Source organism: Lycium barbarum, chromosome 3 (assembly GCF_019175385.1).
Source record: "Lycium barbarum isolate Lr01 chromosome 3, ASM1917538v2, whole genome shotgun sequence".
NCBI lineage: Eukaryota > Viridiplantae > Streptophyta > Magnoliopsida > Solanales > Solanaceae > Lycium > Lycium barbarum.
In genome coordinates this window covers 20,076,548-20,098,740 of record NC_083339.1, presented here as the reverse complement: position 1 = coordinate 20,098,740, position 22,193 = coordinate 20,076,548, and the positions used below count along the sequence as shown (strand labels likewise).

General features: G+C 34.3%; 2 protein-coding genes across 3 annotated transcripts; one reads left to right on the top strand and one right to left on the bottom strand.

Annotated features, from left to right (window-relative positions):
• Positions 1-5,210: 5,210 nt before the first annotated feature.
• LOC132630685 (uncharacterized) lies at positions 5,211-6,319 on the top strand. Its single transcript, XM_060346245.1, has one exon. It carries the CDS (start codon positions 5,854-5,856, stop codon positions 6,190-6,192), a length of 339 nt encoding a protein of 112 aa, XP_060202228.1. The 5' UTR covers positions 5,211-5,853; the 3' UTR covers positions 6,193-6,319.
• Positions 6,320-11,333: 5,014 nt separating this feature from the next.
• Positions 11,334-20,223, bottom strand: LOC132630684 (protein DEFECTIVE IN EXINE FORMATION 1). Of its 2 annotated transcripts, none has more exons than XM_060346243.1 (13): positions 19,911-20,223; positions 17,938-18,048; positions 17,203-17,285; positions 16,806-16,923; positions 16,542-16,714; positions 15,215-15,831; positions 15,057-15,127; positions 13,561-13,817; positions 12,918-13,099; positions 12,556-12,839; positions 12,321-12,438; positions 12,058-12,240; positions 11,334-11,956 (listed from the first exon to the last, which is right to left on the bottom strand). In XM_060346243.1, the coding sequence occupies exons 1-13, from the start codon at positions 20,042-20,044 to the stop codon at positions 11,639-11,641; spliced, it is 2,649 nt and encodes an 882-aa protein (XP_060202226.1). In that variant the 5' UTR covers positions 20,045-20,223; the 3' UTR covers positions 11,334-11,638. The 2 variants fall into 2 exon arrangements, with proteins under 2 accessions (XP_060202226.1, XP_060202227.1); XM_060346244.1 differs by having other exon boundaries at positions 16,542-16,699.
• Positions 20,224-22,193: the final 1,970 nt, after the last annotated feature.

The window sequence follows — 22,193 nt, the reverse complement described above, 5'->3', positions numbered from 1 at the left end:
TTATGTACATATGCCAGCAGCAAAAAATAAACACATATACTGAGGTCTGTTGTTGTCTTTCTTCCTTTATCTGTAACAAATTTCTTTGGTTTTCAATTGGTAAGCTTTTCCAAAAATTAATTTCTTGCCTTTTCTATTACATCGCGAAGATAAAAAACCTTAACAAGGATTAAAATCCCGTGATTGGAGATTATTTTCTGATATTGTACCGGTCAATCATAATAATTAATAAAGCTTCCTGTAAACGTAGCTTGTAAAGAATTTTTTTATGGAATACAGCCAGGGGCGGAGCTAGTAAGGGCCAAGGGGTTCGTCTTGGGCGAAAAATTAAACTGTATATACAAGGTGAAAATTATTTTTTTATGATATAATAGACGTTGAACCCTCTTGACTTCTTCGTTTGTCTGGTAATTTATATTTTTGAACCCCCTTTGTTAAAATCCTGACTTCGCACAGTGGAAAGAGATAAGGACCTAAACTTTTTGGGCTTCTAAGACAAAACTAATTGTGGTTTAATTACAGGAGTATAATTTTTTCCACATAATAAACTAGAGAAGTTAAGACTCGTAAATGTTAAAAAATTACGGAAAATACTTTAAATATTTCATAGTTTGAAGCGTGTCAAAGACACTGTTCTTTAAGGATATTTTCACCAATAAATGTGTATTCCTAGATTCGACAAGTTTTTCTAGTATAAATTAAGAGCAGAAACAATAAAATATTATCAAGAAGAGTACCGACAAAGGTTAGAAAGAAAGGTACAATAAATTTTCTATTCTTGATCACTCCATCCAAAGGAAAATGATACGTGTTTATATAGGTAAGAAAAAAATGAACATGTTATAATGAGTGAGTAATTGTCATTTACTCAACGGCAAAGAATGGCTAGAAATAAAGGCTCATATTTATGATATTCTGACCCATTTCTGGAGGATGAATCTGGACATTTACTTTATACTAAGTAATCTCTAGAGTATGAATTTGATCATTTTCCTGATCAATAAGGTCTCTTTCTTTACCATTCTCATTTTTTCTAATATCAACTACTTTGAGTTGTAACGAATATATGATATTACGAATCAATTCCTTATATGGTCATTGATGAGCTTGTAGAAAAGTCACTAAAGTAACTTTTGAATTTGCTTGGACAATAAAGTCATCAAACCATACCTTAGTTTCCAATAAAGTAAAACAATTTATTTTTTGACATAAGATCCCTTATTCCATTTTTTAAATTATAAAATCCATTACCTAGGCACAATTTTTTGATATTCCAAAATTCTTGTTCAAATTACTTTATTGGAAGTTAAATTGTATATTTCATGTTTTAATAATAAAATAAAAATATTCAATGTAATATTTCAAGCAATAAGAATAAAACAATATAAATCATTCAAACTTTAAGTATGCTATAAAGTTTTCTTTGTTGTATCAACTTCTTTTAAACTATTTTGATATTTTTCTATTTCTTAAAGCCGGAAGATAAACATTTTACTCAATTGAAGTGCTTGGACAGAATTGAAACACATGAGACGCTATATAGATGCATGGTGCATGTTATTATTATTAGTTTGTAAGAATTAGAATAGGAAAAATAATATTTTTGGTCCTTATATTATTACATTATTCCTATTTTTAAACACATTTAACCTTCAATCAAGCAATGTGTTTGCTTTTAGTCCGTGTACTTACACAAACCAAGTAAATCAACTGACTGTTAAATCTAAAAAGGACAACTCGGTAATTACACTGTCACTTTAGTGTGGACCCCAAACTTTTTATCTTCTTCTTCCTTCAAACGTTGGTCAACCTCTGCAACAATATTTCTCCAAGTCCTCTCTCTGCCAAAGCCTCTTCCCCTCTTCTTTAATTTCTCTTATTTTCCTTTTTTGAAATTTATACATAGCCTAGTTTCATTTTCCATTCCAGTTGTTCTAAAACTTATTTCTCTCATAAATATTAATCCATTCCGTTTACTTCACGCATTCCATTTTCGCATTGCTTTGAGTTAGGTTCTCGCTTAGCAATTAATACTTTGCCTCTTCTAATTAGGTTGACATGAATTCAAGTTATATTTTCTGGGTATCACGCAGAGAATCAAGTTATTCATGGTTTACCTCCTCTTGTTTTCTTGTTTTATATATTTTTGATATTAACCAAATATAGATTGACGTCCAAAAGAAGCATATTCAGGCCGATATCTATTTTCAAGCTCTGTTTGGTGGTTCTTAAGGTGCTGGTTTGGTGGCACGCTACTTCCGGCGATGAAATCCATGGGGTAGTTCTTTAGGTGGAGTAAACATAATGGAAATTTACAAACCCAAATTTGCCCTCCTTAATATCTAAGGTGTCGTTTGGTTAAAAAATAAATTACGCTAGAATAAGTTATGCTGAGATTAATTACGTTTGGATAAGTTATGCTGAGATTAGTTATTTTAGAGTTATTTTTTATTAATTGTTTGGTATGTTGGACTAAAAGTATTATACATTGGATAATTTCTAAAAAGAAGAGGTTTCTTCCTTATCCCAAGATAATTTATCCTGGATAATTTATTTCACCCTATGACAGGTATAAGTTATCCCAACACTATTTTTACTCTTGTGATAACTTATCCCATGATTACTGACCAAACAAGGAATAGGGAATTGCTAAATTCTTATCGCAAGACTATTTATGTTTATCCTTCATACCAAACGACCCCTAACAGTTTGTTGATTTATTTGATTTCTGTTAGTATAAGGACTAAAAGCATAGACATTGCTTAATTGAAGGTTAAATGTGCTTAGTTACATATCACAAGGATTAAAACAGGAATAATGCAATAATATAGGGACTAAAAATGCTATTTTCTCATTAGAATAAGCTTGATTTATTGATAGAATATTTGAATAGATTTTCTCAAGAAAAAGATCACTCTGGATAACTCCTTTGTAAAAATGAAAGCAGTATTACAATTAGTTATATATATTGCTTTCTAAAACTTTATACTATATGACAATCAAAATAATAAAACATTTTTTGGTTCAATTTTACAATTAGTTGTATAAAATATTATTACAATTACCCGTATATTTTTATATTAGTTGTAATCCACTTATTTATAAAACTTAAATAAAACTAAAATATTACAAGCTCATCTCCAAGAAAATGAAAATAGTAACTATTGATTTTTCAATAATTGTAAAGTTTATATATCAGGGAAAATAATTTACAATTAGCTAAAAATTATATAGTTAAGCGTCATGCTTAGTTCTACTATACCATTCAACTGCATACTTTTATTGTTTACTCAGACACAATTTTCTAATATTCTGAAATTTTTGTTTTGCATTAAGACTTTCCACATTTTAAAAATAAAATATAAATATCGAAATGGGTTTTGTAATTTAAAAAATAGGTTAAGGGGTCTTATGTCCAAAAATGGTTGTTTCACTCTTTTGGGAACGTGGATATAATTTGATGACTTTATTATCCGAAAAGATTCAAAAGTTACTTTAGTGAGACTTTTCTACAAGTTCAATGATCATTTAAAGAATTGACTCATACATTACGGTTCAAATTGTGATTTGTTAACAATGAATATATTACTATTCTCTCCATCCCAATTTTCACTCCTTTCGTATTTCAAGATTCAAACGAACTTTTCTTTGATAGTGCATTCTTCCATACGCATCTTTCAAATATTTTGAATTGTCAATTATTGTGACTTGTAATACTTTTTACATAGTTTCAAATATGTAAATTTTATTTTAAAAAATTAAAAAATCTCACGTCCTTATTCACGATCAAAATAAACAGGTTTGACTTTCAAAATTCGAACTGTGCGACATAAATTGGGAAAGAGGGAGTAATTAACAAGATAATTTTCATTTTATTCCCACTTGTTAAAAAAATATTATATATATATATATATATATATATATATTTTTTTTTTTTTTTTTTTTTTTTTTTTGGAGCCTAGTGATATCCAATTGCCAAAGTCAAGTAACAATAGGACGAAAAGGGCGGACACTGGTCAACATGGACAACAAGATAAAAATAGGACCAATCAACATATCACTCAAATCTAGAGGTGGCAACCGGTTTGGCCTTACCGGTTTTAACCGGTAACCGGACCGGTTAAATCGGAACCGGATCGGTTAAATCGGAACCGGAACCGGTAAAACCGGTTAACCGGTTCCGGTTAACCGTTTAATGGTTTACCGGTCCGGTTCCAATATTTTGGAAACCGGAACCGGACCGGTTAAACCGGTTTAACCGGTAAAAAATTAAAAAAAAAAAAAACTAAAGTATATAAGTAAGTATATATAGTATATAGTACATATATATAAGTATATATAGTATATATATTAAGTTATACACATATATAAGTATATATAGTATATAAGTATATATAGTATATAGTACATATATATAAGTATGTATAGTATATATATTAAGTTATACATATATATAAGTATATAGAGTATATAGTACATATATATTAAGTATATATAGTATATATAGTAGATATGTATATATATATATACATATATATTAAGTATATGAAATTTTGAACGAAATAAGGCTTACCAAATATTAATTATAATTTGCATGAGCAAATCACGTCACCAAAAAAACAACTGGGACTTCTTCCCAACTTCAAAAGTTTACACAAATTCCTGTTAGACCAAGAGATCCTAATTACCTTAGGCGAAAAAGATTAAACACCATAACGTTCATATTGCACGTATAACAAAAAGTAACACGAGTAGTAAAGTTTACTTTTAGTTGGCCTTAGTAGATATGTATATATAGTAGATATGTATACATATATTTAGTATATATATTAAGTTATACATATACATATATATATATATATATTAAGTTATACATATATATAAGTATATGTAAGTTATACATATATATGTATACGAAAAACACTATTCTGTATTGCTGACTTGCTGTTAGGCTGTTAGTCAGTAAATATTTAAACTTTAATTATAAAGTTGTATAACATATGAAAATATAGCTACAATATACAAATAAATACTATAATATATATATATAATACAAAAAACAAAAAAAAAAAGATTTTAACCACTCCAAACCGGACCGGTTCCGGTTTGAGGTTTAAAACCGGTAAACCGGAACCGGTTAACCGGTTCCGGTTTTTTAACCGGAACCGGCCGGTTCCTTAACCGGTTCCGGTTGGAACCGGTTGCCACCTTTACTCAAATCTGATAAATTCTTTTGCCATCACACATCTGGAATTTGATAAAGACCATTTCACAAATATTACTATTTCAACATTATACCTTTAAACTTCCTCTTTATCTTTCCATAAAGAGAAATTCAGATTTCAGAGAAAGAAAAAGATCATTTAGCACCCACCTTTTTAAAAAAAACAAAAAAAAACAATTAATTTCCCACAATTTTACATCTTATTTTTTACTTCAGATATACTTGGTCAACCACACCAATATTTCTTGGATCTTGCTACCAAACTTTGTGTTTTTGTCATACCCAAAACCTTAATTTGTTGAATAGATTTGTGGGTTTTTTAATTGTGAACTCCAAGGTATTGACCTAAGAGCCAATAAAACCCAAGAAAATTAATTCAACTAAGCATTTTTGGTTTCTTTAAACTGTTTTTCTTGGTAAAATATTTTTGGGTTATTGATGATTAGTTCAATGATCTAATCTTTAATCAAGAATTCCAATAAAGTTGATTGAACTAAGCATTTTGGGGTTATCTAAACTGTTTTTCTTGGAAAAATATTTTTGGGTTATTGATGATTGGTTCAAAGATCTGATTTTTAATCAAGAATTACAATTTTTGTTTAATTAAGTTGCGGTTTGGGAGCTAAGCTATGAATTTCAGAAACATGGAGGAATTTTGGCCTTACTATATGAACCAACACTCAAAAGCAGCAACAAGGAGATGGCATTTTGTAGGTACACTTTGCAGTATGTTATGTTTGGTTTACACAGTGCTATTTAATAAGTGGTTTGTGTTTTTTGTGCCAATTCTTGGGTATGGATTGGCTTGGTATAGTCATTTTTTTGTTGAAGGGAATGTTCCTGCAACATTTGGACACCCTTTTTGGTCTTTTTTATGTGATTTCAAGATGTTTGGTTTAATGCTCACTGGTCAAATGGATAGAGAAATCAAAAGGCTTGGGAAAAGGCCTGTTTTACAGGTCTATTGATATACTTGTAATTGCATCTCCAAATGCTTTTTCTTTCTGTTCAGATTTACCTATATGGATTGTCTAAACTTGTATATAAATCTACTCTTTGTTGTCAACTTTGCAATGGAACATGTTTTTTTCTATACTAGTGTTGTTCCTTGATGAATTGATTTTGATTGGCTACTATAAATCCGGGTTCAAATACCAGCTGAGACATAAAAAGCTAGGTGTTTCTTTTCATCTGCCTAAGCTTTGTTGGGCGAAGTTACTTGGTACCTGATGGAAGGTAGCAGGTAATTTGTGGAACAGTCGAGATGAACACAAGTTGCCCAGAACACCGTTCTTATAACAAAAAGTATGTGATTTGATTTTGTTCAGAACTTGGTTGTCTATTTGACAAAAAAAGGTGCCTTTGCTTATGTTCTCGCTGGTATATGTTGTGGCGAAATGTAAGATGAGTATGATTGTGAGCTTAGGATTATACTATGAGGTATTGCTTAGTTCTCTTCTTCACGTTTAAGCCTGACTGCTCCAAATATGGCAGCATGGGTGAAGCTTAGGATTAAAGACAAGGGGATTAAGAATCGACTACCTAAAAGATTTTTCAAACCCTTTGCCACTATGCTATACACTTTCCTTATGTTAATGGGATTCAATGGCCAATTTGTATACATCAAAAAGTTTCACTTATGCACAAGGTTCTGGCAAAAGGGGATTCAGTTGACTATCCTTGGACCAAGGTGACTCCGACACTGTATGGTAGCTTTTACTTACTCCCTTTGCTTGACTAACCTGATTGGAATGCTTACTACCTCGCCTCTATGGTTCTTTAAAATCTTCTGTTGTATCTAAATGAGTTATAATTGGTAATAGCTTTTGAGCCATGATGCACAAACTCAGCAGAAGAGTTGTTTTACCTTTGTTCTTCCGTTTGGTCTTTGGGTTCTACTTTTAACAGTTTCTTTAATAGGAAGTATTAGATATTCATTCTTGTTCGTCCTTGGAGTACATTATTGGATGTCGCCCAAAGTTAAAGTCTCCAATATTGTGTATGCCTTGCCCTTTTACATGAGGAAAGTTACTAGTGCAAGTACATGGACACCATCTTCAATTCTTAAGAAAGGATTTCTCATTCACTTCGAGATGTTGTAGTCTCTTTTGTCAAAGTAGGTTTAGTTATGGAGGATAAGCTGTTAGGGTAGATCTAGAAAACTAGAAGGATGTGCAGCTTACAGGTTATCAGTTCTGTCACTCCAATTCTACATTTTGTGCTAACATAGTTTGCATGTTATGGCACTTCTTCAATAGTCCCCGTACTCCCAACCTGCCGACCACTCTGAAGAATTCATAATTTATATATGTATAAGGCTGGTGAGAGAGTGTGAAATAAGGATTTATTCCGATGTATCTGTATTATTACGATTAAATGCTTGTTGGAGACTTACAATTGTTCTCCCCGGCGGAAGCAGATCATCTGTAGCAATCACTGTAGCAATCACTGCCCGTGATGAACCCCCAGTTCCACAGTTTAAAAATACTTTGATGATGTAGAGAATACTAGCCTTAGTCATTCCCTAGACGATTCAGAGTTGTCTTCCCAACACCCATAATGGTGTTTATATAGACAATGTTAGGCCTAGGGAGTTAGGGTTAGATTAATTAATGGGACGACTCACTTAGCTAGCACCCCTTATGGGTGTACAAGGACCAAAACCTTGCCGTGGGAGGGTCTTTTCCCTTTGTCAGGTGGAGCTTTTGTGGAGGGTGAGCGCACTAGAAATGGGACTTGGAGCTCTCCCCTTATCAACAAGCCGAGAGTTGATGACTCAGGAGATTCGATCGCATAGAGTTCAGTTCCCGTTTTCAACCCATTATAGCTTCATGATTGGGACGGCTGACAGTCAACTGACAACTCAAACCCATCCATTACGAGTTTCGATTAAATTAACTCATTGTGAAATAGTTGCCAGAAGAAAGCATGATAAGATCATTTTTCATAGTGGATTCTCATTCTTGTGGGAGGTCTCTGCATAGGTCAACATTAAGGTATCACTGAGGAACTAGAAGGGAAGTAAATACGGGCAGGACATTGTCCTTGGAGAACTGTTTTACACACAGTTGCCTTTTGTTTTCATGTGGTATCAGATCAATCAAAAAAGGCATGTTGGATGTATATAGTTTGTTTGCAAATGCATGTAAATCAACCAATATTTATCTTACATTCTCCTTTATGCACTCTGAAGCTCAAAATCTTCGTTTTTTCATGACTCGGAATGTCGACCTGATTGGCTGATCAACTAGGCCTTTATCTTTTAATATATGTCCAACATTGTATTTTTCAATTCCTTTCGCATATATCGAGTTCTAGCATTGTCAATGTAGAGGTTAAGTTAGGTCCCTAGGGCTTTGGTCTGGTGCACGACCATAGCACGTGAAGTGTGTGGGTTAAGAGCACATTACGGGTTCAAATTCTACTTCAAACAAATACATACTCCCTCGGATCAAAAAGAGTATTCATTTAGCCTTTTTTTTTTCGGTAAAAAAAATGTTCACTTATCAAATTAAGAAAAAGTTAACCTTATTTTTTAAAATTTGCCTCTATTAAGTGTTATATGATCAAATCTCAATACCTATTTAATTAGAGACAGTTTAGGACCTGTTTGGCCATAAAAATTATTCATTTTTTTTCGGATTTTTTTTTCACTTTTGTCAAAAATTAGTGTTTGGCCATAATGGAATTCGAAAAACAAGAAAAATTTATTTTTCACTTTTTTCACAACCAAAATCTTGTTGAAAAAGTACATTTCAACAAAAAAAAACTATTTGTAAAAATTATGACTAAATACAACTCCCAACTCCGAAATTCCAAAAAAAAAAAAGTGAAAAAGTTTTTGGTTTCTATGGCCAAATGCTTATTTCAAATTACTTATTTTTTTTCTAGGAGTTAATATTTTCTTTAAGGGTGTGTAAATGACTAAGTGGATACTCTTTTTGCTCCGGAGGGAGTAGTATTTAAGTGGAAAAGGGCAAAATGGCGAGAACACTATCCACCGAGTTTCAAAAATCCTTGTTATTTAAAAATTTAAAAAAAAATGAAAAAGAGAGGATAAACTAGAATCGAAATGTATATGCATGCCATGTTAACATTCTTTTGCGCGGATGTCCCTTCTTCTGGGATGGTCTTTAATTTTTGTCCCTCAAATTAGTGGTTTTTAATTTTTGACCTTCGCCTAATACTTTGCGATTTTGAGTTCTAATCCCAGCGCAGTGAAAAAAAAAAAAGTAATTTCGCAAGGCAGAATTTTGCCCGACGGTAAAATTCTGCCTTTTGAAGGCAAAACTCTACCTTAAGGTAGAGTTTGAAAATCCAGCCGAATCATACAAAATTATGCCTTGCGAATTCAAACTCTACTTTGCGATTTTTTTTTAATTTTTTTTTGACTGAGCAGGGATTTGAACTCGAAATCAAGGAGTTCTAACGAAGGACAAACTATGCCATATAAATTGAAATAAAGGGAGCATAAACTATGCCAAAAGCACCAACCAAGTCAAACTATTTTACTACTAGGCCATGATCAAAAAGAGTATTCACGTAACCTTTTCTTCTTGGGTAAAAAAAAATATTTACGTATCAAATTAAAAAAAAATTAACCTTATTTTTCTAGATTTGCTCCTATTAAGTGTTATGTAATCAAATCTCAATACCTATTTAATTAGAGGCAGTTTAGGACCTGTTTGGCCATAAAAATTATTCACTTTTTTTCGGATTTTTTTCACTTTTAAAAAAAATTAGTGTTTGGCCATAAAGATTCCAAATACAACAAAACAAAAAAAACTTATTTTTCACAACCAAAACCTTGATGAAAAAGTACATTTCAACAAAAGAATACTATTTACAAAAACTATGGTCAAACACAACTCCAATTCCGAAATTCCAAAAAAAAAAAAAAAAAAAGTGAAAAAGTTTTTGATTTCTATGGCCAAATGCTTACTTAGTCAAATTACCTTTTTTTTTTTTTTAGGAGTTAGTATGTTCTTTAAGGGTTGTGCAAATGACCAAGTGGACACTCTTTTTGATCCTGAGAGAGTAGTATTTAAGTGGAAAAGGGCAAAATGGTGAGAACACTATCCACCGAGTTTCAAAAATCCTTGTTATTTAAAAATTAAAAATTAACAAAAAATAAATTGAAAAAGAGAGGATAAACTAGAATCGAAATGTATATGCCATGTTAACATTTTTCAGCGCGGATTGTCCTTCTTCTGGGATGGTCTTTAATTTTTGTTCCTCAAATTGGTCTTTAATTTTTAGCCTTCGCCTAATACTCCGAGATTCTAGGTTTGAATCCTAGCCCAGTAAAAAATAAAAAATAAAAAAAAGGAAATTCGCAAGGTAGAATTTTGCCTGAAGGTAAAATTCTGCCTTTTGAGGGCGCCGAGTCATGCAAAATTCTGCCTCATACAAAACGCTGCCTTGCGATATTTTTTTTTTTTTTTTAATTGAGCGGGAGTTTAAACCCGAAACCAAAGAGTTCTAATGAAGGACAAAAATTAAAGATCACAATTTAATGGGTAAAAATTAAAGACCACCCCAAAATAAGGGTGTTCCCGCGAATTGCCCCCATGTTAACGCAGAATCGTATCAGCCCACGTCTTGATTTGAGTTGTGAAAAATGTCGGCATGCAATTGAAATCTCAACAGTAAATCTGTAATGATGAATTAGCGAAATTGGCGAAAGAATTTGAGATCAGCCATTCAAATTTAATTCTAAGGGGTACATTTGATGAAGAATGCTAAGGAGCACTTAAATGAGGGGATAAAAGACTACTTCCTCTGCATTTTCAGTGTATAATACTTCAATATTATGTTACATTAGTATGATCAGCTCAGGAAATCAACGATCAGTTCCAGTGTCTCAATTCCTGGTTCTCTTAAATCGTAACGAGGCTAACATTTTGAGATGCGTTATGCAATAATAAGATCAATTCTTACTGGAAAAAGCGTGAGTGGTGGACTTGAACATACGCGATAAACATTGCCAGGAACCATCTCACGCACCAAAAAAAAAATGTAGTTCAATAACATAGGTCGAACTTCTCTCAATTGCCATCATACAGTACTCAAGTAAAAGTACAAAACTTCTGAGGGAGATGAAAGTGTGTACCTTCAAACAAAATTCTGATTCCATAAATAATCATGGTTTACTCGAATGTGTCAACAATTATCAGTATGTTACACCTGGGGAAGGGTACAATGTCAAAACCAGACTTGTATACTCAGAATTCAGATTCAGGTAGCATCACAGACAATTGTCTCTTCATCCTATACAGTTCAACATACATCTAGCTCACCGTTGAACTGCTGAACGTTCCCACTGGCCAGAAAGGCTGTTGTCAGCTCAAGTTCTAGCCGGAGAAGATGCCTCATTTCTATAACTCAACAATGTGCTGTATTTTATATCGAACATTAGAGGTTGGTGTTTCGTGAAAATGATGGTAATGGCATGGCCTCCTGCGGACGAAGAATGACAAGCACACCAAACATCCCCAGCATAGGAAGAACGAGAAGCCATTTTAACAGCTTATAATAATGAAAATGGAATGTCAAGGAGAAATCATCAGAGAAATATAGCCCATTCCTGTCAACCATCTCCACCAACACCGTACCAGAAGTCCTCACAGCAACAGTTGGGAGCATAAGCCGATGTTTTCCAGCTTGATTAAATATCTTATTTTGCTTAATAGTTCTATCACCTTGGTAATTCCCAGGTACTAACAAACTCACCTGTGTATTAATGGAGAAACAAGAAAGGACACATTACTCACTAGTAAGCAGTGAGAGATGTTAATAGAAGGCAAACTTGACTAGAAGGTAAAGCTCTTTACCGTGACATTATATGGAGCTTGAGACCCAGATGGATATCTGTATTTATCAAAAATTTCTATTTCAATCCAAAAATTCTTGCCTTCTTCATCACGGAAAGCTCTTGATGATGGAGTAATATAGACTCCTTCACGATCTAATCGGTATGCAGCATTATTTCTCCCTTGGTTAGATGATCTCCATGCCTGCAGTTGATATCATGCAGTTACTACTAATCAAAGATCTTAACTAAGCAAAGGGCCGAAAAAAAGATCTTGTTGAGTACCTTGAGGGGATGATGCGGAGAAGGTGTAGAGAAACATAAGACGTTGCCATTCATGGTTGTCACAATAAGATCGAGGTCGTCTCCACCATCAACATTATCAGCCAAGACCATGCTGTATCTGTGAACAAGAGCAAAGAAAAAGAGATTTTCAATTATAAGTTTTAAAATAGACGATTTTATCCTTTAAAAAAGAACAGTAGAAAAAGGAAATAGAGAATCTAAGGATATATCTTACGATGTTTCACCAATATCTACAACATCAGCACATGATGTAGGCCCGTCTATGAGATACAAGTAACCATCAAATGAAGTAGTGACAATTGTAAGCCCTTTTTTCCTCTGCCCACGTTTCGTCAAGTCAACAAGAAGAACTTGATTCATGACTCTACCGTGAGTCCTGTAAGGATATGGGCGTACAATGGAGCCATCCTTTCCACTCAGAACATAAATATTCCCTGAAATTGTTGGAACGACGATATCGGTATGGCCATCCCCATCCACATCCCCAACGGCAGGTCCCTGGGGTTTTAAAAGTTTTGTGTTTCATATCACACTCAGCCTAGTGAAACTTTAAGGAGACAGGAAACCATAGTGTACCTGTGGAATTAGGCTTTTAAGATGCTTTTCCCAAATTTCTTTGCCCTGTGCAGTCCATGCAGCAACATTGCCATGCGAATCTGTAGTCACTAGTTCAATCTTGCCATCATCATTTATATCAGCTGCAACTACTGCTCCTTGGATTTCAGCCATTTCAAGAGGAAACTTATCCCTCACTTTCCCTGACACAGTAAGTCTTTAAGCCTTCAAACATTATGATGCACAATAATATCAAACAGATCAGATTACAAATGGACGCTCTTGCTACTTCTCTTTCCATGATAGACATGTCTACAACACAAGTCAATGGAATACAGTTGCACCAATCAACTACCTACTGGTTTCATCCGGGAACTACCCCAAACTCATGGGCATAATTAATCTAAAAGGAAAGCTAGCAGGGAATGGACTCATGCAAGCTTTAGAAGAAAATGGCACACATTATAAATATCATGACATAAAACGGGTATTTACAAGTCGATTTGCATCTCATGCAATCCCATTACACCCAGACAGAGGCAGGGGGCAAATAAAGAAGAACAGATATTTTGCTTTTCAGGTGGATGACAGAGAATTGAAAATTTGAAGATGCTTAAAAAGCATATAGCAACATGACAAGATAAAACAAATTAAGACGGATTACCCTTGTGATCCAAGACATAAAACATGCCATAAGAGGTCCCAACTAGAATGTCTAAATTTCCATCACCATCCAAATCAACTACCGTAGGGGAAGAGTGTATGTAGGGACGGAAGCTCCCCGAGTCAGTACTTAGGTCCAGCTGTTGAGTCCATTTAACTTGCTTGGTATCTAGATTAAAGACTACAATACCACCAGCTACATATTTTCCAATGTCAATGTCTCCAAGCTCCTTCGAATGTTCTGAGTTTTGGTAGTACCTGTGGATTAAAGATAATCAATCAGCAGTTACATATGCACTAGACTAGACTTGCAATAGTTGTTGTTAATGCTAGTAGACACCTAAAATGAAGCAAACCGATGGGGTTGTTTTAGATGTAAAAGTATGGCATATGAGTTACTTCAAAGCAGTGTTATCAAAGGCACGCTTAATCCTTGAAGAAAGGCTCTAAACATGTTGAGCGCTTCGCCTCGATTAATGTGTGCTTCAGTGTCATCATCAAGGCTCTAAGACAAACTTTTCCTTGCAAATAAGCATTTCCTAAAGAGGCAACACTAAACAATTGATTTTTAACTTTATCATTAAAAAAATCAATTTCTTTGTCCATATATTTGTTATTCATGCTTATAATTATTAGTCTTGGACTAAACATATATTTTTGTATTCTTTGCTCCATTTGTGCCCTTTTTCATTAAAGCCCACGCGATATTAGCGCTTTGCGCTTAAAGCCCCAACGGACCTTAGAGCTTTTTTGAGCTTTTCGCTTTTGATAACACTGCTTTCATAAGTAAATTAAGGTGTCCTCAATTAGCAAAGATGAGAGACATCACAAACGTAGTGGCTGAGACACAAATAGAAACCACTCCAAAGATCTTAGGCTCTACTAATTGCACTAGCATCATTGTTTTGCAAGGATGTACACTGGCATAATAACACAACCATGCTCACAGGTCAGCTCTCACATATTCATGCTTAAAGCAATAACCATCCAATACATAGCCAGATTCAAGTTAGTAACAACCTAATTAACTAGGAACTACCAGATGATAAATAAGAGGCGTTTTCACCCGCAAGGGTGGCTCAGTTGGTTGAGCATGGGGCTTTCATGATGGAGGTCTCAAGTTCGAAACCCCCTGCCTACAACAACAGGGGATTTTGCCTTCTGGGTCGAGCTCGTCGCACCGGGCTTGCCTAGTGTGGGTTACCTCTCTTGTGTGGTTTGCGAGCTATTGCACAGAAGTTGGGTTTACCCTGTGCGCACCCGAAGGGTAGCGGCTGCGGGGTTCCATGTCATCAAAAAAAATAAAAAAAATAAGAGGCGTTTTCCCTAAAGAAACATGGTTTGCAAGTGTTCATTAGCATGTACTGCACCAGGAAAATTTGGTAACTTTCTAATGATCGCACAACAAAGAAAGCAATCATCAGCGACACATAGTCAGAAGCAGGGAAACAAGACAGCATAGCAAACAAAAATAGCACCTCATAAGAGAGAACTTACTCATGGTCAAAGAAATAGGAAACTGCAACAATCATCTCTGACACCCCATCATTATCAATGTCAGCTATGACCTGATACAAATGATAAGACCCGTAAGCGTTTAAAAACATCAGGATCTTAACAAATATGGCATGTGACCCGTGTTGTAAAAGACTTACAGGGGTACATAAAACATGAGCATCAACATCCACATAATCCTCCAATTTATCATGTTCTGGCTCCTTAAATTCTTCATCGTTCCAGTCGTGCTCATCAACATAATCATCATAGTCGTAATTATACTCATCTGCCAGCTCATCACTGTCACGGAACAACTCAAAAGATGAATCAGCATCAGCCTCTAGACCTTCTTCATTTTCCACAGTTGCAGCTTGAACATCTTCCTCAGATTTTGTTGAGACATCATCTTCAAGAAGCCTTCTTCCGGTATTGGTTCCATTCTCCAAATTGCTAATTTTATCAGTTTCAGAATTCAGAATACTACTGTTCAAGTTTGCCATGTTAGTTTTTGCATCACCTAGACTGTTATTTTTCCCCTTTTGGTCCTCTAAATTAGACGAGTTGGCATATGAAACTTCTGATGGCAAAGATATTGAAGCATTAGATGCATCATGGTGGACTTCTTCCGGAACAGAATGTGTCTCATTGTGAACTGCTGACACCGTAGAGTCTGAATGGTTTCCACCGTGACTTTCTGGAACAGAATGTGTCTCATTATGAACTGCCGATCCCGTAGAATCTGAATGCTTGCCACCCTGACTAGATGCATTATGACCTAAAAGAAAATTTTCAGATCTATGATATATCATAGGATATAGTAAAAAAAATTTCAGATCTATGATATATCATAGCATATAGTAAAAGTTGACGAAGGTCAAGGCCATGGCTTTCCACTTCAAGAGGCCAAAGGGATTATTATAGGAAAGGAAATGTTAAAAAATGACATGCTTGAATATCTCCCGAAACACAAAGATATGATCACTTGTAGAATCTAGTCATTTTATTGTAGCTTGTTAAATCTAAACAGATACAGAAGGCTGAATCCCATTGAAAACACTTGAATCTTACGACACATGCATGGAGGAGAAAGCGCAGGCTCTCAAATACCTAAGTTTAAGGTCCATGAATTCTGATAAGATACCAAATTATAGGTGAAATGTTACCCAAGGTACCCAAATACAAGTATAAACCACGGCTCATACCAGATGAAAGAATTCAAACTGGATAATCCATAAGAGGCAATAACTTTCGATCCCCAGCACTATATATTAACTTATGAAATTAATGAATGAATTGCTGCTTCTTCAGACTTCTAACAGGTATCACAACACACTTGGAAAAGAAAAGATCCTATTCTGGTTCAGTTTTTGGATATGCAACAAAAACAAATAGGCATTAGAAAGAGGACTGAAAGAGATATTAATAGAAATAACCAAGAATTTGTACGCTCCTTTTGACTTGCACGTGAAAAGGGGAAATACTTACGGGCAAGAGATTCCATCAGATGCTCCTGGATTAGTTGGTCATCATGGACATCTGGATGAGAACGGTCCACAGGGTCTGAACTCAAACCCCCATACCAATTCTTTTTTACCTTCAACCGAGGAATCTCAAGTTTATCAGACATCAAGTATCCTGACACCCTATTTAGGGACACCCTATTTAGATGCTAACCATGTCATGTTGAATCGAGACAATGTCTGTGATTACTAAAAGAGGAAATTATTACGAAAGATGGTCTAGCATTACCTGAAAAAGAGAACCTCACCATTGTAGGTGGCCAAACCTATCTCCCTCACGCCATCCTTATCAATGTCGTACAGGAGAGGACTCGAATGAATGGTAGATTGATGAAAAGCGGGCCAGCCTGATAAGGTGAAGTTATATAATTAGCAGCAATATTATCCCCATTTATGTAATTCTCCCAAGTTTCTAGAATATTCATCTAGAACAATATTCATATAATGCATTATTTGTCTTTCAGCATGCCAAAATTAAACTCGGATCCAATTTATAAGCTAGTTTGGGTGACTGTGCACAGGATACGGATTGTTTCCAGTCTTCTGTAGCCAACCAAATAGTTTTCATTTAAATTTACATAAAAAAGTTTGAATGTACTGTCACACCAGCCTCTCGCAGATTATACCTGGTAGTTTATCTCCATCAGAACCTTCCAGAACTTCCAAGTAATGAACAAAAGAGGGAACTACAATCTCAAGCTTCCCATCACTAACATAGAGATTGAAAAATACAGTTAGGATGAATAAATGAGCCCAGAGGAATAGATTGAAAAAAAACAATTGCAATGATACTATTAAACTTCAACAACTCATACTCGTCAAATTTGGTAGAACTGCTATAATGGTACATTTTGCTTTCTTTTCTCTTTGACGAGAGCGCAGTGGGCTTGAAGACACATTCATTTACTTTGTAAATCCACTGGTTACCTCTCTTATTAGTTCCAGCTAGCCAGAAAAAAGAAAATCTATATGATTGATCTTCTTTTTTCTCTTTTATGACGGTTCCATTGATTAAAACAGGTAGTTTGTGACAGTAATGCAGAACTCTTACCATTACACAAGCAGAATCCAAGAAACAACTACAGAACATTAAAAAAAAAAAAAAAAAAAAAAAAAAAGGGGGAAGAGGGGGGAGAGGCCGGGGGCAGCCCGGTGCACAAAGCATCCCACCTTAATAGGGTCTGGGGAATGGCCTCACCCCGAGGGGTGTGATGTAGTGGCAGCAGCCACTGCTCGAACCCGTGACCCCTATAGGTCACACAGAGACAACTTTACCGTTGCTCCAAGGCTCCCCTTCAAATACAGAACATGTAAAGCAAAATAAATTACAGAATGAAAATCAGAAGCTTGTACCATGTTACCTGTTAATATCAGCAATCAAGGGTGAAGCATACACGCTAGAACTAACTTCTGTCTGCCATCTTAGCTCCAAATGCTGAGGGCATTGTGTATTCAGCAACTCATCCTCATCTCTGCAGAATTCAGTTTAAAATACTCTTCAACCATTTTTTAATTGTCTTTTTGATAAGTCAAAGGGGAAAAGCTTAAGCACTTTTAACCATTCTCTCATGATGTTGAATAAAAAACAGTAACAGGAAGAATTTCCATACAAACTGGAACTTCATGGGTGTGCCAAAAAGAAACTAATAATGAGAGCCTATTCCTCAAACAGGCAGCCAATTTCATTTTTATTCTCAGTAGTTCTTATCTCCTCCTAAGTCTATCATCAACTAACGGCAAATATCACTAAACAAAGTGCAAAACTGATAAAAATCACGAAAAATAAGCAGAGAAAAATCCAATAATTACTACTGCCTCCGTTCCAAAAATAATGGCAGATTTCTATATTTGGAAACAATTTAACTTGAACTTCCCATTTTACCCTTAATGAGAAGCTTTTATAGCCCGACAAATGTTATGGCATGTTTAAGACGACGAGTTTCAAAAGCTTTATAATGACATAAATGTTCTGACACATTTTAGACCACAAGATTCAAAAGTCTTCTTTTTTTTTCCTTAGACTTTGTAGCCAGTCAAACTTTGCCATATAAATTGAAAAAGGGAATACGAAGGAAGCAAGAGTTGAAAACAAAAATTTCTCTTACAACAAAATTTAGTCAAAATACAAGAAATTTCCCACGGTGCATCTAATCGAATATAAAAGAGATTGAATGAGATGCGAAATACACAAATTCGTATCAACGAATCATATAAACTCCAAACATAGCTAAACAAAATATGAAATTGATCAAATCTCAGGCCTATGTTGCTCGGACTCTTCACTTTTGGTGCCGCACCCGTGTCAACACGACAGGGGTGTGGGATCTGTATCTGGTCAACCAATTTTGTGCACTTTGACCAAAATTGAGGGAGAAATTCCGGACAGATTCAATGTTTTATGTAAGCAAAACAAAAGCTATGGTGCAATTGAAGAAAATGGATAACTTGTATATAGATGGCCACTCCTTTTCCTTTTATCTCCTTTTTAGATTCTCCTCTTGATCAATATTTTCTCCTCAAGTTTTCCACTTAATATCTCATAATTTAGGTTTTATAACTCTATTTTTTGAATTTTGAATTATTTTTTGCCGAATCCCCGCACCCGTATCTTTACCTGGATCCGTACCCACGGATTTTAAAATTTAGATCATGACGAATCCGACCACTAGATCCGTACCCGTATCCGACACCTGCACCCAAGTCCGAGCAACATAGACTCAGGCTAATACATACAATAAATACTCATTAAACACTATAGAACACAAATGCAGCTATAATTTCAAACAGAAATTTGTATAAACTAAGCCAAATACAACAAATTTTACACAGTAATTGCAAGTAAATACAGAATTGATCAAAATTCAGGCTAATACATACAATAAATACTCATTAAACACTATAGAACAAAAAATGCAGCAATTTTTTTTTCTTTTTCGAGAAAGTACCAGTTCCAGCTAAAATTTCAAACAGAAATTTGTATTACAAGTTAACCCCCCCCCCCCCCCCACCCCAAAAAAAAAAAAAAAAAAAAAAATTGTATTACACAAAAAGATTAAGTGAAATACAACAAATTTGTAACAACGAATCATCTAAACTCAAAACACAGCTAAACAAACTAGAAAATTGATCAAATACAACAACTTTTCCACAGTATTTGATATATTCAGGCTAATACATACAACAAATTCTCACTAAACACAAAAAAGAATACAAATCCAGCTAAAATTTCAAACATAAATTTGTATTGCAGAAAAATTAAGTCAAAACAACAAAATTTTCCACAGTAATTGCAATTAAATACAGATTTTTTTTTTAGAGTAAATCGAAAAATTACAAATTAGGATAAGCAGCGGAATCATCTGTAGCTTCTCTCTCTCGGAATTTATTACTCTTTGATTCCTCGGATTGTAAATGCGAGAAATTCGACGAAAGTATTAGAAAACACAGTAAAATAACCCTAATTTTCATCTAGATCGTCGATTTTAATCACAATTTTGACGAAAATCAAAATTAAGTGAATTTGGACAAGAATTAAAGTGTTTTATTAAAACCCTAACAATTAGGGTTTGGGTGTTTTAAGGATCTATACGAGAGATTGAAGAGTGAAGAATTATGGAGTTGCAGAGATTAGTCAAATGTTTCTTCAGTTTAAGTTTGGGAAATAAGAAAGTAACCCTTAGTTTGTATATATTTACAATTTTAGGATACAAAATTTATTCTTTGGAAATAGAATTTGGGTATAACACTTTATGTCCATCCGGAGAAAATATTTATCCGAAATGGCCCTTTTATAATTTATTATACACTTTTATACAAGATTAATATATTATCTATAGTAAGTGTATAATGTTATATATCGTGTGTATATACACTGTTGCAAAAAAAATATATATATATATATTGGCTATACGAATGTAACTTAAAAATATGACTATGAGCCTGTTTGGATGAGCTTTAAAAAAGGAGCTTATAAGCTGGAAACAACTTATAGGCCAAAAATAAATAAGTTGGTGTAGTCCAACTTATTTTTTTTGGCTTATAAGCTGTTTTCAGCTTATAAGCTGCTTTAGATAAGTTAAGTCAAATAAACCCAATTAATTTTTTGGGCTTATTTTAAGCACAAAATGGCTTTAAGCTGGCCCGCCAAACACTCAAAAAAACTGAAAACAGTTTATAGGCAACTTATAAACCAATCCAAACGGGCTCATAATATGGATGTAACATTTTATGTTGGATTGTATATTATTGAAATTATACCGTAATTTTATGGCTATTAATAACTATAGTATTTATCAGTTATGTCATTCTAGCGTTTGCTAGTAGGAGTAATATAAGTATATTTATTAATTGCTATTAATTAGGCATGGCAATAAAATTCAAACCAACTAACCATGATATTCCTTTTCGTTTCAATTTAGGTGATATAATTTGATTTGATAATAAATTTATGAAATGCAGAACAACAATATACAACATACCCAATATATTTTTTTAAAATTTGTAATGTTAAACATGCCATATCATTTATGTTGTTACAATTTTTTTGAATTTTGTGATAATGAATTCAAATAAATTTGTAATCTTTTTGAATTTTGCAATATAGACCCTTATGGTTCGACCCTTTTCCGGACCCCGCGCATAGCGGGAGCTTAATGCACCGGGCTGTAATATTGAATACGAAATGAAATATATATGAATATACAAATTTATCATTAAGATTAAATTAGACGACGACAATAACAACATACCCAGGTAATCCCACAAAAATTAAATGAATTAAAACTAAATTGTTTTTAAACATATGAATATGATATTCTAATTAAATATCAAATAAATTAAAAAGAGGGAGTATAACTTTTGAATTGAGTGGAGAATTTTCGGAGCTGAAATCTAAAAGTTACAAAGATTAGTCAAATGCTTCTTCAGTTTAAGTCTGGAAATAAGAAAGTAACCTTAATTTGGATATATTTACAGTTTTAGGATACCAATTTTAATTATTTAGAAACAGAATTTGATTATATAAATAAATTTTATGAGTGAATTCTAAAGAAATTTCTGAGAAGAGAGAGAGAGAATAAAGAAGCAACTCTACAGACAACTTAAGTAAAAGAAAATATATGATTGCTCTCGGTGCACGTAATGCTAACGTGAAGCGGCTGAGGTTCGAGCCATGGTGAAGATGGGTCGACCTCGCAAAGACAAACAGGACACACTGATCACTGTAGGAAGCTTGGTTAGTGCGAAAGTGCTGGCTGGAACACTTGCAAAAGAAGCATACAACGGGTTGATACGCCACTTGCATCGATGCATATACCGTCGCTAGATATCGGGGAATCGAGTGGAGCTATAAAGAGGCTGAACTTAGGGTCAACTCAAGCGATGAGGATACCAATTTTGTCAAAATCACTGGCTATTGCTCAGTTACAACAGAAATCCCCAGATCTGAGGGTGGATAAGGGTGTTGTTGTGACCCAACTGGGAAAACAGTAGCAGGGAAGGAAGCTCCAACTAGAAGTGATGCTCATGGGAAACAACCAGCGAGGAAGGTACCAGAAAAATTGCCCGATACGCCATGGACAAGCTTGTTTACTAGAAATTGAGCTGTGGAAAATGGTAT

What these genes read in the sequence shown, in the direction of transcription:
- LOC132630685 (XM_060346245.1), top strand. Translation starts at nt 5,854, where the DNA reads ATGAATTTCAGAAACATGGAGGAATTTTGGCCTTACTATATGAACCAA.
- LOC132630684 (XM_060346243.1), bottom strand. Translation starts at nt 20,044, where the DNA reads ATGAAAATTAGGGTTATTTTACTGTGTTTTCTAATACTTTCGTCGAAT. An exon ending in TTAAAAGCCTAATTCCACAG is followed by an intron (nt 12,840 to 12,917) that starts GTACACTATGGT and finishes TTAAAACCCCAG; the next exon opens with GGACCTGCCGTTGGGGATGT. An exon ending in CTCCGCATCATCCCCTCAAG is followed by an intron (nt 12,241 to 12,320) that starts GTACTCAACAAG and finishes TATCAACTGCAG; the next exon opens with GCATGGAGATCATCTAACCA.